Source organism: Alosa pseudoharengus, unplaced genomic scaffold (genome assembly GCF_046254945.1).
Source record: "Alosa pseudoharengus isolate Yale_2024_CS ecotype anadromous, Long Island Sound unplaced genomic scaffold, YU_APseudo_1.1 YU_APseudo_1.1_scf_3, whole genome shotgun sequence".
Classification (NCBI taxonomy): domain Eukaryota; kingdom Metazoa; phylum Chordata; class Actinopteri; order Clupeiformes; family Clupeidae; genus Alosa; species Alosa pseudoharengus.
In genome coordinates, this window is record NW_027468718.1 from 37,764,121 (window position 1) to 37,781,415 (window position 17,295).

The following is a 17,295-nucleotide window of genomic DNA, read 5'->3' on the forward strand; positions in this document are numbered from 1 at the left end:
TAGATAGATAGATAGATACTTTATTGATCCCCAGGGGAAATTCAAGAACTAACGTAGTTAATTCAAATAACAGTTTGTACTTCTCCTTGGGACAAGCACTTTTGAGTCTTGGAAAACACTTTTCCATTTACATCGGGATTTTGCAAACATTCAGTGTCAGAGTCAATAAAATGAGCCCTGAGTAACGAAATTGGCAAGCAGCTGTAAGTAAGCATGCTAAACTCAACATCCAAACAGTATTCTAACGTTAGCTTTGAGATACTGCTTGATTGCATAACTTAACTAAGTTTAGTCTCCTCAATGTACTGTTGTGATAGACCTTAGCAGAGTTAACTTGACTTCAGCAGTTTTGAACAAATTTGCACAGCATGGTCATGATGCTAAGCGGATTTAATAGCAATTTAGCCAGCCGTGTTCTATGCAATGCTTCTATGTGGCAACAACAATCCTTCAACAATCGTGAATATTTTGTGTTAAATGCACATGCAGAGGAGGGGCAGCAGGCTTGTTACGAGAGAGAGCGGGCGGGGCAGGGAAAGGATGCGTGCGTAAAAAGTGCAGCTCAAAGGATTTTATCTTATCTTTAATTTAAATAGTACAACATAGAACATCAATGTGTGACGGCCGGTTTTGTGGCGCCCCACCACAGATTAGTCAACGTATGGGAAACACTGAAGGTGTAAAATTCAAAATATTTGGCAGCGCGCGTTTTGGGTCTGATAAATCGACGCGCATATTTTGCGTCGACGTATTTTTTGCGTCGACGTAATCGATTACGTCGACGCGTTGTCCCAGCCCTACATTGTTTGTGTAGTTTAGGCAATTGCGTGGCATTAGCCTAAAAGAGTTAGGTTATCACTTGACTCGGAATGTTGTATTGTGGTAGCATATGTTTTCATCATGTAGGATAGGCCTTCTGTCAACTTCAGCTAAAGTTGGATCTGCAGTGTTAATGGTTCTGCAATTAGTCTAGTTACCTCTCCATGATCTGGCAAAAAACATTTTCTTAAATGTGGCTGGGTGCAGGTCGGGTGTCAGTTTTATTTCATGTGGGTCGGGACGGGTGCGGAATTTAACTAGGTCTGTTGTCGGAAAACGGGTCGGGTGCGGTTTTAAACAAGACTGGTACGGTTGGGTGTGGATTTAAAAAATCGGACCCGTGCAGGACTCTGATAACAGGGCATATTGCATGTGTGGGAAGTTAACATGCTCGAGGGAAGCCGGGCTTGTAAGGGTTCTGGCATCAGCCTGTCTGCCCCACAAGAACCTAAGATGCTTGAGCAGAACCATCGCATAGGAGTGTTCAGGCATGAGAGTAGCCTGCCCGCTGCATTTCATTGGAAGGCCAATTAGGCCAAAACTTCTGCAAGGGAAATGATCCCATTTGTGGTGAGTTAATTCATGCAGCATCTGCCTGAAATCTCACGAGACTAGCACAGAGTTAAATTAAAAGGGGCAGTCTTGGATTTAACTCCAGGATGCCTCTGTGTGTGTATATTATGCAGAGGCAGTATTGACTAATTAGTTTTATAGTGTATAATTAACAGTACTTGGTCAATGGAAAAAAAAAAACATGGCCAGTTATCCGATGCCTGCTGCGGTACTGTCTATGGAAGATGGGCATGTACTGCTCTCTTGTTGAGTTCAGTCAACACTAACCAATGTGAACTCCATCTACAATGGCATCTAGGGGAATGTTGTGCATGCCTTATACTGTATCAAACAGTGTCTGGGAAATATTCTTCTGATCCCTTCAAGCTAGGTGGTAATGGCAGGTCCTTCATTGCCTCTGATGGCTAGCCTGAAGCGGCTAGCTTTGTCCCTTCATCCCAGGCAGCTCAGCCAGCCAAAGTGCCGATGATTCCCCACAGACTGATTAATGCTTCAGTTCCACAGCGCGATAGGCTGCGTCACTGCATTGCTCGTCAAAGAAGGGCTACTCGGTGTTCGCCTCGTCACGGCATTGCTGACTGAGAAGACAGGTTGGAGTGGCATGGCGTCAGGAATGCATCCCCTAGCATCACACTCTTTAAGAGGTGACTACTGCCACTGACCACCACAACAATTACTCCCGTGGGACCTTACGGTGTTGCCGAAAGCTCTCTCCAGTGTACCCTCCGAGCCTCTGGAAGAAATTGAGCTGAATTTACCATCACTCAAAACAGCCCTCGTCCTTGCCCTGACTGTGGTCAAGTGGGTGAGTGATTGACCATTGGATTTCACATCAGGTGTCACATGGTCGCGAATCCATTTTACCAGCCCAAGGCACTGGCCTTAGCCCTTAAGAGCAGAGTAATTGAAATACCCCAACGTTCATCAGGGAGAGAAATGGCTACTTCGAGCGCTTTGTGCATACCGATCTTTCGCAGGACTGACAAGCTGTTCATCTGCTATAAGGGTCAGGCAAATGGCCGTACAAGATCAAAGCAGAGCCTTCCTCACTTGCTGGTCGAGACCATCACTCTGGCATACGAAGCCTCGGGTGTAGCCCCTCTTGAGTGATCGAGAGCCCACACCACTGAGTGCCCACACCACTGAGTGTGGCTCCCTTTGGGGTAACATGCGAAGGAGTTCAATGGCACAGACATGTTAAAGCTCTATCTGCCTCCAGGCAGTGCTTTGCCTGCTTTTACAATCTGGATGTCAACAGTTCGTCTGTAGCCTGCTCTGAGCCTCAGCTTCACACATGTGAGAATTGTCTTGCGCCAGCAAGTTGCCGCTGTCCACTGAGGATTACAATCGTTGGCTATACAAATTGAAGAAAACGCAGCGTCAGCGAGCTACCACTGTTCATTGAGCCTTAAAACCTTGTGCTGAATGTGTATGCAAACCAACCAGTCGCTGTAGAGTAGAGTTTTTGTAGTACATTTCGCCTGTATCGCTGCTGAAACAGACGTGTTCGAGGAACCCGCTATCGGCTCTAATTCCATATGCAGCAGTGTTTCCCATACGTTGACTAATCTGTGGTGGGGTGCTACGAAATCAAAACAGGCCGCCACACATTAATGTTCTATGTTGTACTATTTAAATTAAAGATAAGATAAAATCCTTTCATTGAGCTGCGCTGTTTATGCTGCAGCCTTTCCTTGCCCCGCCCCGCTCTCTCTCGTAACGAGCCCATTGACCCTCCTCTACATGTGCATTTAACAAAACATTAACAATTGTTGAAGAATTGTTGTTGCCACATAGAACCATTGCATAGAAGACAGCGGGCTAAATTGTTATTAAATCCGCTTAGCATCGTGACAATGCTGCGCAAATTTGTTCAAAACTGCTGATTTAAAGTTAACTCTGCTAAGGTCTTATCACAACATAGTACATTGAGGAGACTAAGTTAAGTTATGCAATCAAGCAGTATCTCAACTAACGTTAGAATACTGTTTGGATGTCGAGTTTAGCATGCTTACTTATAGCTGCTTGTCAATTTCGTTACTCATGCAGGGCTCATTTTATTGACTCTGACACTGTGAATGTTTGCAAAATCCAATTGTAAATGGAAAAGTGTTTTCCAAGACTCAAAAGTGCTTGTCCCAAGGAGAAGTACGAACCTTTACTTTAACTAAACCCCCCCCCCCCCGTTGTCAAAGTCATGCTACCGCCACAAATGCAATCAAATTCTGTGGGAAACACTGTGCTGACATGGGAGCCTCGTCCCGCTGATGGTGTCACTGTGTCAAACTCAGCTTAATACCACTGACTCACTGCTTAAGCAGAGGTCATTGGGAATGCGGAAGTGTAGGAGAACACTCTGCCATTGGTGGTAATGTCAGAATGTATATGTGACTCCACTGATGACTTATTAAGCCAGAGGCAAAGGTGTATACTACCTTGATTATTGGTTCCAGGTGAACTATGTGGCCACAGCTGCAATGAGGGCTATGGTATACGTGTTTTCCCATTGGTTGACAATCTCCTTGTCGAGGAGGCCCTAAGCCTGCAGATCATAGACAGAGAAAGCATGCTCTGGGAACAGAACACAGTTGCCTGTCTAGTGTAGCCATGGGCCTGTCTACAAGGAAAATTACAAGTGTCTTAGTGTGCTTCGCGGGTGGGGGTGCGACCGCACGCACTGCACCCCCACTTCCAACGTCACTGCACATTATATGTCTCTTTACATTTATTTGTTACCGTTTCATTGTGGCTTTACTGAGAAACAAATAGTTCGCAACACATGCTGAACTTGAATCAAACATTCTTTAGAACACAGCTGATCAACTGAAGTTCCATTACAAGAAGTGACCAGACTACTTCCGGAGTGATATGAAAGACGTAAATCAGAAGCACAAAACCCGTTGCCATTGACAGCGGTAATTATATGATTCAGTGGTAATTACATGAATATATTTGACCGTAGAACGATGGGAAATCCCATTCAAGTAAATGAAGCGTTCTACTAGCATCATGAAGAGCCGTATACTGTAATAAGTGCTATTAAATCTGAAATTATGTTTTCTTTACTTGCTGGTGGTCCATACCTATGTATACACAACATTTCATTGTGGAAATCACACTTTTTTTTTATTATTTGATGGTGTTCCTTAGGTAGCTTCCTCAGTCCCTGTCACAATCACCTGATCTAATCTAAAGTGTTACCGTCTTACCCATTATTTGCAGCTATGACCTGGGAATCGAGAATCGTGATGCAACTGACGATCAGGTGACCGTGGATGCAGCTGAGGCTGTTCAGAAATACAATGTGGGCATCAAATGTGCCACCATAACTCCAGATGAGAAGCGTGTGGAGGAATTCAAGCTAAAACAAATGTGGCGATCACCCAATGGCACTATCCGCAACATCCTGGGCGGCACAGTGTTCCGTGAGGCCATCATCTGTCAAAACATCCCACGGCTAGTTCCTGGCTGGATCAAGCCAATCATCATAGGTAGACATGCTCATGGTGATCAGGTATCACGGGTCTATTTTTCTCCTCCGTCTATTCATATTTAAAAAAGCAATGAATAAAATCCTTACATTACACCATCAGTGATCAACATAGTCCTCACGTCGGTAACAAAACGTCATTGTCATTCATATCAGATGTTTGACAAGCTAGAGTTTAAAGTGTCAGTCTTAGTAGGTCTCTAATCTTGGTTGACATATAGTAACCCCCCAAAAATGACTAAAAATAATAAGTTCACTAAAGGTTACGGTGTGCTAAAATGGCAGCTATCATTATCAGCTGAAATGAACTCACACAGGCATTATGTTACGGCCATACATACTGTACACAGTGTTATTACCTGCAAAAATAACTTTTAAAAATGATTTTAATAAAGTAATAACAAGTAATAATAACATAAAAGACTTGTTTTTACCTTAGTTGATCCAGCTGTTTCTCCTTCAGATGATGTGAAGATGAACGATGCATAGTGCTGCTTGCTCCTCTAGTGGAAAGAGACATCAACTCTTGATTTTATCTTCACGTAGTAAAAGAAATTCGCGCCACAAATCCCTTAACCAATCATATCCCCAGAAAGCTTATGATGTGACATTTATAAGGAAGTTTCCATTAAGAAAATCGGTTGGGGCATGGCGGAGCTATTAGACTGAACGTCTCCGGTATTGGGGTACCGAATTTAGAATGAGCCGTCTGCAAAGGGTTAATATCATAAAAGCTTAACCTCGTAACATTTCAACCTTTATAGTGTATGGCTGTAACTCCGGAATTCTACTTTTGACTTTGGACGAATGAGGTGGCGACATGTCATTCCATTATGATGTACCTAGCAGATATGATACCCACACTTACAACCATATGTCTGATGTAATAGCCTCAAGTTGCCATGGCAACTCTGGGCCTGTTGGCTGCTTGAACCGCTCATTGCTACTTGCAGCTATATTTATTCATCTTCTTTCCACTGTATTGAGAGTTTACAGCGTATGGTAAAAAGTTGTAACATTTGCTAGACTGATTGGGGACGGTCACTCGATTAATTTAATGTGTATTAATTTCAAGTGTCATGTCTGAACCTGAAGTGCTGTAGTGCCAGCAGTGGGTCAAATCTGGAGTTCCATCCATGTCCGTAACTTTTGAACCATATGCCCTAGGTTCAAATAAAATTATGGTGACGTTAACACACCAAAATCAATTACAAGTTTTCACAGGTCACAGAGTTTGTACACTGCACTGATGATCTTCAGACCAATCCTCATACGTTTCCTATTGTCAACATTTTTTAGGCCACAATTTCTGTCCAGTGTTTAGAAAATTAGTTTTATGATAAGTCTTGTGCTCTGAAGTAAACATAGTAAACATACCATCCACAATTTAGGCTCAATAAGGCCTTTAGAATGTCATGAATAAAGATTATTTTTTTAATTTGAGAAGTACGAGAAGTTTACGTCTAGATATCTCCTGTGATTTGTTCATGGTATTTTATGAAGTTATTAATGTATTCCTTTAACTTTCACCTCTTTCTACAGTACAAAGCAACAGACTTTGTGGTTTCTGGACCTGGAAAGGTTGAGATGAAATACACACCATTGAATGGGCCCCCAGTGACTTTTGTTATACATGATTTTGAAGGTAGGCAAATACCTATATGTTGATGAATCCACAATTGATTATGTTGGTTGACATTTTCTTGTGTATGACCGAGGTGATGGTAATGGTAGTTCCACACAGGTCTAAGTTGGAATGGCCAACATTACACCACCAATGTAATAGGTCTGTCCTACACCTGTTCCTGGACACTAACTTGTGTCATACATTTTGCTGTTAAGTGGATAGTTGTATAGATGTGGGTTCCGACGAGTAGATCTCAATTATCCACTCGGATTATTCAGTATTGGAGGAATGAACAATACCATGATGTAAGTACAAGTAGAAATCTAATTCCTGTCAAGTAGCAACCTAGTAACTACCACTCAGAACAGAGAATTATATTTCAGAATATAGGACAGTTGGCTGAAGAATTGGTTACTGGTTTAATAAATTAAAATATAGAGATGTCTAAACATTAGGGATATCATAAAAAAATTATATATCGTTCAGGGTTTATTCCAGCTAAGCATTCAATACTGAATATTGTATTATAATACATTATAATAAATATGCATGTGAGCAGAATTTAAGCATGGTTGCAATGTGACATTTTTTCCAGATCAAAATGACATAAGCCTAACAGCTGTTTTGAGTTAAGGCTATATGTGAGGAGCTCTTTTCCAAAACGCTATAAATCCATTTCAATAGTTTTCAGGAAAATTCAATTTTTTTACCTAGACCCACACATAATTTTTTTTCCACACATTTTTTTCAAAATGGTATAAATCCATCCCAAGTCTTCAATCCCATCCCATCTTTAAAAGTGACCTCACTGCTAATAGATTATTTAGAGGGCATGCCAGGTAAAAGCCTGTCCAGTCATTTAATTACCAATGTAAATGGCTGGAGTTACTGAATGGTACAGTGTCTTTGTCTGGAAGTGTGGTCTATTGTCAGATGACATGAAAATTGCGCTCTTTGGGTAGAAACACTTTAGGTGTGTTTGGCGTACATAGACGAAAAGAAGCCCATGCCTAATGAGAATTAGGGCAGAGGTGCTGTGCTATTGTGGGCTGAGAGTGTGTGTGTGAGAGAGAGAGCGTGTTTAAGTAAGTATATATACTCTTTTGATCCCGTGAGGGAAATTTGGTCTCCTCATTTATCCCAATCCTTGAATTAGTGAAACACACTCAGCACACAGTGAACACACAGTGAGGTGAAGCACACACTAATCCTGGCGCAGTGAGCTGCCTGCAACAACAGCGGCTCTCGGGGAGCATTGAGGGGTTAGGTGCCTTGCTCAAGGGCTCACTTCAGCCGTGCCTACTGGTCGGGGTTCGAACCGGCAACCCTCCGGCTACAAGTCCGAAGTGCTAACCAGTAGGCCACGGCTGCCCCTAATACATCTGTTACTGACGGTAAAGAAAGCCAAGAGCCAGGATAGGGTACAGACAGTCAATCAATTCTACCTGCTCTGTGTGGTATGAGAAAATTTGGACGTTTTTACATCCATGACTCAACCTAAAGAGTATGAGGTGAAATAAGGACAAGAAGCCACACCTGTCATGAAGGCTGAGGGGTAGGAATCTTCCCACAACACTGATAACTGAATACACAGACACGTCCTGGAAAAAAAGCCATTTCTCAACATTTACTGCAATATTACAACAATAAAAATAGCTTGTATACTGTCTTAATTGAAACATGCTTTGCGCACAAATGATAGCCTAGGGCATAGAGAATGGACATCTCAACATAAGGATACATTAGAAGATGATGATTGGTGTAAACTTTGTCACGACGTGATGAGCAGTTCTGGTGCTTAAAAACGCAACGTTCCATTCAGTCATCAATCATTTAAGCCGTAGTGCTCGTCATGAAAAGAAAACAGCAGCTTAATATTTTTCAGGTGTTTAACAGTAATAGGCGCACTGTTAGCAGTTATGCCGAGGGCAGTGAGATTAGGCATTGCATCCTACAGTCACTCTGTTTGTAATATCGCAGTTCGGGTTGATAAGATTCAGTTAATGCGAGTATGGATCGTCAAAGTTTAGGACGACCAAACAGCAGTGTGAGCAAATCCTAATTGTTAGGTTACCATAGCTGTCTTTTCTCTAGGCCTAGACCTATTGGAAATCGCGACATAAGCTCATTGGTTTCTTTTTTCTTTTCTTTCTTGTTCGCGTGTTGGGTAGTAAAGCGATAATGCATTTACGTACATCATGTGAGCCAGAGCCGATATGGCCAGAGCTGCTTGCTCTGTAAAGGTACTTCTGTCCCACTCTTTCTTGGATGCGCTCAGGCACACACGCACCACCCTCTCTCTCTCTCCCGTCGTGTGCGGTGCGTGCTACACCCACATGCACATGCACTCTCGCATTCGCTCTCTTAATCGCTCACTCTAGATTCCGGGAGATTTTATCTAATTTGCGGGCATCAGGGTACGGTGGCGCATTGCATTCACATCACAAAAAAAAAAATCAGATTATTTCGTAATTATGAGAGAGTATCTCATAATTAAGTGTGCTTGCAAAGCAGCACACTTATTGTTCTTCTTAAGTTTTCTTATTATTAATTGGGGGCCAAGCAGCGAAGCTGCGAAGGCACCCATTGTGTTTCTATGATTTCTTATTATTATTGGGGGCCAAGCAGCGAAGCTGCGAAGGCACCCATTGTGTTTCTATGTTTTCTTATTGGGGGCCAAGCAGCGAAGCTGCGAAGGCACCCATTGTGTTTCTAGCTTTTCCTATTATTATTATTACACATCTTTCCTCTGCCATTGAAGTCTATGGCAGCCCATAGAACCGTCTGGTAAAAAGTTGTGAAATTTGGCACACTAATTAGGCTGAGTCCCAGGATTAATTTCACCAAGTTTCGAGTCCGCACCCCGAGCGCTCTAGCGCCACCAACAGGCCAAAGTTGGACATGCGTTCATGCACGTAACTTCTGACCCGTTGGCCTGATTTTGAAAAATGAGGTACCATTGGAATCCTTGGACCAGTCCGAGTTCAACGCACCCTATGACGTCATTTTCCGCCATGATGGATTTTCCGCCATTTTGGATTTTAGTGAAAGTGAAACTAATTTTTCACAGGTCACAAATTTTGTCCGATCGTCACCAAACTTGACACACATGATCTTCAGACCAAGCCTCACAAAAGTTGTGGTGGTTTGTCTTCGGAACTTAAACCGTTCGCCCGTAACAGCCAATCAAAATTTGCGGCGAAGCCGCCAAACAGGAAGTGAGCTCATATCTCAGCAACCCATTGATCTATCATAACCAAACTTTGTACATGGACTCAGGACCCAATCAGGGGGACACTCAAGAAATCTGGTGACCTTTGACCTCTAGGGGGCGCTGTAATTTAGAAACATGCCTTTTGGCCTGTAACTGCTGTTGTGTTTAGAATTAAAACGCACTAGTGGTGTCTGGTAATACTGTTGGAGGTCCTTAGGCCGACCCAAGCCAACTTGTGATGTCATCGTAATTGATTCGGCCGCCATATTGGATTTAATCAAAAACACGTACAAGTTTTCGCAGGTCACAAATTTCAGCGGATCCTCACCAAAATTGGCAGAGAGCATCTTCAGACCATGCCTTATCAGTGCATTGCTTTCTGGAACAATTGACAGAAGCATTCGGCTGTAACAGCCAATCGAAATTTGCGGCGAAGCCGCCAAACAGGAAGTGAGCTCATATCTCAGCAACCCTTGCATGTATCAAAGCCAAACTAAGTGCATGGACTCAGGACCCAATCAGGGGGACACTCAATAAATCTGGTGACCTTTCACCTCTAGGGGGCGCTGTAATTAAGAAACATGCCTTTTGGCCTGTAGCTGCTGTTGTGTTTGGAATTAAAATGTACTAGTGGTGTCTGGTAATACTGTTGGAGTTCCTTAGGCCGACCCAAGTCAACTTGTGATGTCATCGTAATTGATTCGGCCGCCATATTGGATTTAATCAAAAACACGTACAAGTTTCCGCAGGTCACAAATTTCAGCGGATCCTCACCAAAATGGGCAGAGACCATCTTCAGACCATAACCTATCTATATATTGCTTTCTGAAACAATTGACAAAAGCTTTCGCCCGTAACAGCCAATCGAAATTGGTGGCGAAGCCGCCAAACAGGAACTGAGTTCATATCTCAGCAACCCTGCCATGTATCATAACCAAACTTACTACATGGATTCATGACCCCATTAGGAGGACGCTCAAAAACTTTGGTGACCTTTGACCTGTAGGGGGTGCTGCAATTAGCAATATTGCATTTTGATCTGTAGTTGCTGATGTGTTTTATTGATCTTTTATTTTTTGATGTGAAACTGATGACAACATGTTCCATCCAGTTCATTCTAATGCGTGCGTGTTTGCAAGGGCGGGACGGGGCAGGACGGGCTGGGGTGATTAGGTGGGGGGCTTGCTGGCGGAGGCGTTGCAATACTCAGCCCTGTTTCAGCCCTACAAAATCAGCTATGTTTTGATCTGACACTTGTTGAAAGTGTTGATCACGGGTGTCTGCTGAGTTCTATCTTGTCGCCGTGGCTTCTCCGGCCTATTCTGCTTGGCCCCCTCATTGCTGCTTGCAGCTATATTTATTATTACGCTTCCGTCATTGAAGTCAATGGCAGCCCATAGAACCGTCTGGTGAAAAGTTGTGAAATTTGGCACACTGATTGGGGACAGTCTCATGATTAATTTCACCAAGTTTCATACTGGCACCTTGAGCGCTCTAGCGCCACCAACAGGCCAAAGTTGGACGTGCGTTCACGCAAGTAACGTTTGACCCGTTGACCTGATTGTCAAAAATGAGGTATCGCTGGAATCCTTGGACCAAGCCGAGTTCAACGGACTCTATGACGTCATTTTCCGCCATGATGGTTTTTCCGCCATTTTGGATTTAATCAAAAACACTTAAAAGTTTTCACAAGTCACAAATTTTGTCCAATCTACACCAAACCTGACACACATGATCTTCAGACCAAGCCTCACAAAAGATACTCCTTTTCGTCTTCGGAACTAAAACCGTTCGCCCGTAACAGCCAATCAAAATGTGTGGCGAAGCCGCCAAACAGGAAGTGAGCTCATATCTCAGCAACCCATTGGTCTATCATAACCAAACTTTGTACATGGACTCAGGATCCAATCAGGGGGACGCTCAAGAAATCTGGTGACCTTTGACCTCTAGGGGGTGCTGTAATTTAGAAACATGCCTTTTGGCCTGTAGCTGCAGTTTTGCTTAGAATTAAAACACACTAGTGGTGTCTGGTAATACTGTTGGAGGTCCTTAGGCCGACCCAAGCCAACTTGTGATGTCATCATAATTGATTCGGCCGCCATATTGGATTTAATCAAAAACACGTACAAGTTCTCGCAGGTCACAAATTTTAGCGGATCCTCACCAAAATTGGCAGAGACCATCTTCAGACCATAACCTATCAATATATTGCTTTCTGGAACAATTGACAAAAGCGTTCGCCCGTAACAGCCAATCGAAATTGGTGGGGAAGCCGCCAAACAGGAAGTGAGCTCATATCTCAGCAACCCTGCCATGTATCATAACCAAACTTACTACATGGATTCATGACCCCATTAGGAGGACGCTCAAAAACTTTGGTGACCTTTGACCTGTAGGGGGTGCTGCAGTTAGCAATATTGCATTTTGATCTGTAGTTGCCAATGTGTTTTATTGATGTTTTACTTTTTGATGTGAAACTGATGACAACATGTTCCATCCAGTTCATTCTAATGCGTGCGTGCATGCAAGGGCGGGGCAGGACGGGGTGGGACGGGCAGGGGTGATTAGGTGAGGGGGGCTGGCTGGCGGAGGCGGTGGCAATACTCAGCCCTGTTTCAGCCCTACAAAATCAGCTATGTTTTGATGTGACACTAGTTGAAAGTGTTGATCGCGGGTGTTTGCTGAGTTCTATCTTGTCGCCGTGGCTACTCCGGCCTATTCTGCTTGGCCCCCTCATTGCTGCTTGCAGCTATATTATTATTATTATTATTCCCGTCTCCCTAATTTCTTTCCAGCTCCTGTGCCTAGGCCCTTTGAGACAGAGACACCGTTCCAACTTTAAAACGTCCGGGCAGTACCGGTGTAACTTGCTCGAGAAGATGACGTCAAGTGGGCGTGTCGTTCGTCCGCCATATTGGATTGAATAGAAAGCAAAACTAAATTTTCACAGGTCACAAATTTGGTCCGAACGCCACGAAACTTGACGTACATTATCATTGGACCAAGCCTCACAAAAGTTACTAGAAGGATTTTTGATTTTCGAAAGCGTTTGCCCATCACAGCCAAACGAAATCGGCGGTGAAGCTCCGAAACAGGAAGTCGTCCATATCTCAGGAACACTGTCACATATCGATGCCAAATTTTGTATATGAACTGGGGACTCCAGTGTGAGGGTGCATAAGCTAAAAAAAAGAAGATATTAGAAATATTCCAAAAGTTTCCATCATTTGGCAAACCACCCACAGGTATTTGGTAACTCTCACCATTTACCTTTGCACCATTCACCTTCTATCACAATGCCTTCCAAGTATGCTCAATGTCTCTGGGCAGCCACAATGTCTCCGGGCAACCTTGCCCAATCATGAAATCCTTGCTCTGCCATGGGATAGTATGGACTTACGAACTGAAATAGCAAGGAGAACAGTAGCTATATATAGCTTACATAATAGAGTTTTTTTCACATTGACGGTATTCAAATTCAATTTTTCATCAATATCATGATTGGAGAGTATTATTAAAAATGTAACAAGTATGCAAATGCATATGTTTACGGGCATTTAGGTTTTACTGTGTTGTTTTGTTGTAAAGACATGCAAGGCATTCTGGGCCGTAATGAACAGTGGTCGGCAGCACTCCATAGGCTACGTATTAATATGAATAGGTGTTTCTGTAAACCTAGGGACAATAAACAGCTATCTCTGTTACAAAAACGAGCTGGTAATCGCTCATTGAAGAGGGAACTATGATAAAGAGATTGTTTTCCTAAAAGCATGGAGTTGACGAAAGAATAAGCAAGAATGTCACGTTAATGTAAATAGCCTACTGAACGGTAGGTGGCAACCTTGTATTACATTTCACATCTACATAGGGTGAGATCATTAGAATTATGTGAGCTTCAAAGTAAGGAAGGTGCAAATATTATGTAATTTATAATGGGAAATTATTGGAAATTTTATTTCTTGTTTCTAATTGCAAACCACACACATCCATTCGTAATCACACGTACACATTTAATACTGGAAGAATTTCTATTCGTTTATTTGATGTTGCTTAGCAACGCTAGAACAGAGCTTCAGAGAGACACGTTTTGAGTTCGTGGCCAAGTAGGCTACCTAAAATATCGGTTTCCATGTGTATGTGCTGGATGGTGTGCTTCCTTTATGAAAGTAAGTGTTTTATACAGTTAACGTTACAGACATAATGAGTCATGTTGTAGTGGTCCACATAAATGTGCCCCTTCTATTATTAGAATGCTAAGCGGAGATTTCATTCATTTCTTGTGTGGCTAGAAGGTAGCTAGCTAGGTCATAGGGAGAAGATGTTGCTGTAACGTTATGAGATTTATGTTGCTTAGCGTAATGCCATGGTCATTTGATATGAGATGCTTGTACTCGTAACTTCGTCACTCGTAACTTTAGGACTCCTATTTTTTTTTCCTAAGAGTAATTCAGAAAGCATTTTAGCCCTAAAAGTAGCGCCTGAGTCTGTGACAGCTTAAGCAAGGGCTCCTAATAAGACCGATTCACAAACAATGTTTTGTGGTGGCATTTCACGTCGCGATGTTTTGAAATGCGTCTAACAATCACGAGGGAACAATTTTGCATTGTAGGCATAACTAAGGGATGCAGTAACACCGCCAACAACAACCAAAACTTGCCTACTCATTGTTTACATGTACATTAAATGTAACGTTTCATTGTGAATCAAATTAAAAGATTCTCCTCTTTGCAAACGTTGGCATAGGCATATGGTGACAGATTAATTTAATAATGTTGCTGCGTGAATCACGGTAAGCGCGAATGAAGTGGCCATTTCTTAATAGGAGTCACTGTATGGAAGTAGGCTAAGTAAAATAGAGATGTTTAAAATAAGATAAAGTTAGGATATGCCCGCTTGACAACGGCAGAGATAACTGGCCTTTGGCCATAGCAACCATCCATTTAGAATGACTGGCCTTCATAGCAACCAAGGATCTTAGCTGTGATTCATGTACAGTAGCTACAGTATGCATACAATGTGATGCAAAGTATAGAAAGGTGATGAAATATACAGAGACAGGTCAATAAATATAGTGCAATGTAGACAGTAGTATACAGTTGATTTACAGAAGGTGGTTTAGAGTAATATGAATTAAATATAAATATGTGCAGTGTATTAGCAGTTATCTCATACAATAAGTAGAATAATGTATGTAGTAGTAACATTATAATAGTAGAAATAATAATATAGATATATGCAGTGTATTAACAGAATATAATAAAACAGAATAAATATGGATATTCAATATGACAAATATATAACAGATATGTACATAACATACAGCTATGTGCAGTGTGGAAACAGTGTCATTGTAGTGCAGAAACAACATTATAAGAGTAGTAAGAATAAGTCTATGTGCAGGATGAATAGTACAAAGATCAGTAGAATAACTATGTATAAATGGGCCTATGTACATTTGTAAATAAATAGAAAACTATGGGTGAGAGGGATACATTAATTTTATTTAATCGTAAAAGTAAATTGCATTCAATTAAATTGCAATTAAAAATCTTTCCAGTAGGCTTTAATGTCACGCAAAAAGTACAACCAAAAGCTGAGCTTGATCAACTAGAACGTCTAAAGAACCAGAACTTGAGTGTAGTTTTTTGCTGGGTCCCAGGCCATGTTGGTCTGAGGGGAAATGAGAAAGTGGACAGTGCTGCTAAGCAAGCCCTCAATGAAGAAGTCACAGAATGTCAAATCCCTGCCCCAGACCTTAAACCTATACTATAACTCTTACATCTCAGATAAGTGGCAATCTGAATGGGATTAATGTACCAACAACAAGCAAGGAATGTGAATTTTGGCACATTTTCATGATCCACTGGGTCGTTATGGGCCACACAAAATACGGTTTTGCTAAAATTACTCCTATTGTGGCTATTAGAGACATGCGTTCATGAGTATCCAGCTACATTCAATGAGTTAAGTAAAATACATTCACACACAAAAAAACCCCATCACTAATGTTGTGGACATTCCTTTATTCTGAGATACATCAATAGGCTCTCAAAACAATCCCAAACAGACATAAGGTCTTTATAGAGCAAATCCATATAGATTATTTGTCAAATAAACCAGTAAAACAGAATTAGGGGATGGAATATATAACATTCACACTCATAGCTCATATTTTTAAAATAAATCAGTGAAAAAGTATCCTGACAAACAAGTAGCATTTGAATTCCTTAGTCATATTTCATAATTTCAATTCTTCTAGGTTACCCGATAGCCCAGTTTGAGAGGCGCAAGACCCATGACATTATTTATTTTTGCAGCCAATCACTGTTGTCATTTTATTTTATTGATTTGATCTTGGTCATAGAAGCTAAATTCGAAGGCAGGCCCAAAGGTAAAATCCAACGAACCGCATTCAACCCGCAAGCCAATAGTTGAATAGCCCTCTCCTAGAGCTTTTGAGGTATTGCCACTGCTCCAACACTGAAAGGCACTGTTACAATGCCTGGATCAAGCCAGGTTCAGCATAGCGTATGCCACTGTCTGCTCACGTTGGTGACCGGACCAGGGCAAGCACACTTTCGCAGTTCCCGCCCGAAATGCAGTCTAGTTACGAGATAATTATCTCGTAATTACGAGATAATCATGATTTATGACACATTTCCAATTCTGGTCCCAGTACACTTGTGTGAGGCAATGACATGGTCTATTAGAGAAGACCTAAGCTTCCCAAGAGAAAGTCTGAAGCTGAAGTTCTTTTCAAATCTTTACTTAGGATTCACTGTAAAACTATGCAGACCATCAGAGTACATCTCAGTTATTTCCTTCTATGTTTTGTTTAAGAGCAATCATGTAGACTAGCATTTCAAGTTACAGAATAGAAACTAATGTTTTAGCTTATGGCTAATGTATATGAGAAATCCCATAGAGATGCTAACGGTTAGCATAATTAATAAAAGTAGATATGTAGATCCAACTTCAGTCCATTTACGAAAGGGTTACATAAGAAGAGTTCTTTGTTTACAACTGACTATTTTCTCTCAATATAATACGTATAGGAAAAATGTGACTGTTTAACTCATCAATGCCACTTGAACAAGTAGCCTAGCTGCACAAAATAAACAATAGGCGTGCGTGTGACAACGTGGATGGAGGTAGCCCTATGCGTAGTAGTACCTCCACCTACTGGTTAGGACTGTAACGTGCAACATTGTATTGCCTTTGGGCAAAGAGTAGCCTATAGAAGCTTACTCTTTGCTTTGGGGTTGTTGGCAATTTGACAGGCTTATTTTTCATGCCACTTAAAGACATGTTAATCTCTCAAAGTACGAAAGTCATTCAAAACAGGAAATCAGTAGGAAATATGTGCTTGCTTTTATTGAAAGGCTGTTTAGATCCTCAGCATGGATCCTATCCTTATCTCATAATTGCGAGACAGTCTCCCGGAAGTTCCGTGAGTCTCCCGCATATTGGTAGTGGCTCCCTGATACGGTGGCGCATTGCATTCACATCACAAAAAAAAAAAAAATCAGGTTATATAATATAAATAATTATGAGAACCTGATTATTATTTTT

The 17,295-nt window shown here is 41.8% G+C and overlaps 2 protein-coding genes across 2 annotated transcripts in view; both read left to right on the forward strand.

Moving 5' to 3' along the window:
• The window catches only part of vwa8 (von Willebrand factor A domain containing 8), an 833,026-nt gene that overhangs the window by 529,309 nt on the left and 286,422 nt on the right, over positions 1-17,295 (forward strand). The gene's annotated exons all lie outside the window — the stretch shown is intronic.
• Positions 1-17,295, forward strand: part of idh1 (isocitrate dehydrogenase (NADP(+)) 1) — a 92,920-nt gene that overhangs the window by 13,861 nt on the left and 61,764 nt on the right. Inside the window, exons 3-4 of the mRNA XM_076264205.1 lie at positions 4,615-4,906; positions 6,425-6,527. Of these exons, the coding sequence (XP_076120320.1) occupies positions 4,615-4,906; positions 6,425-6,527 (395 nt within the window). The remainder of the gene's footprint in view (positions 1-4,614; positions 4,907-6,424; positions 6,528-17,295) is intronic.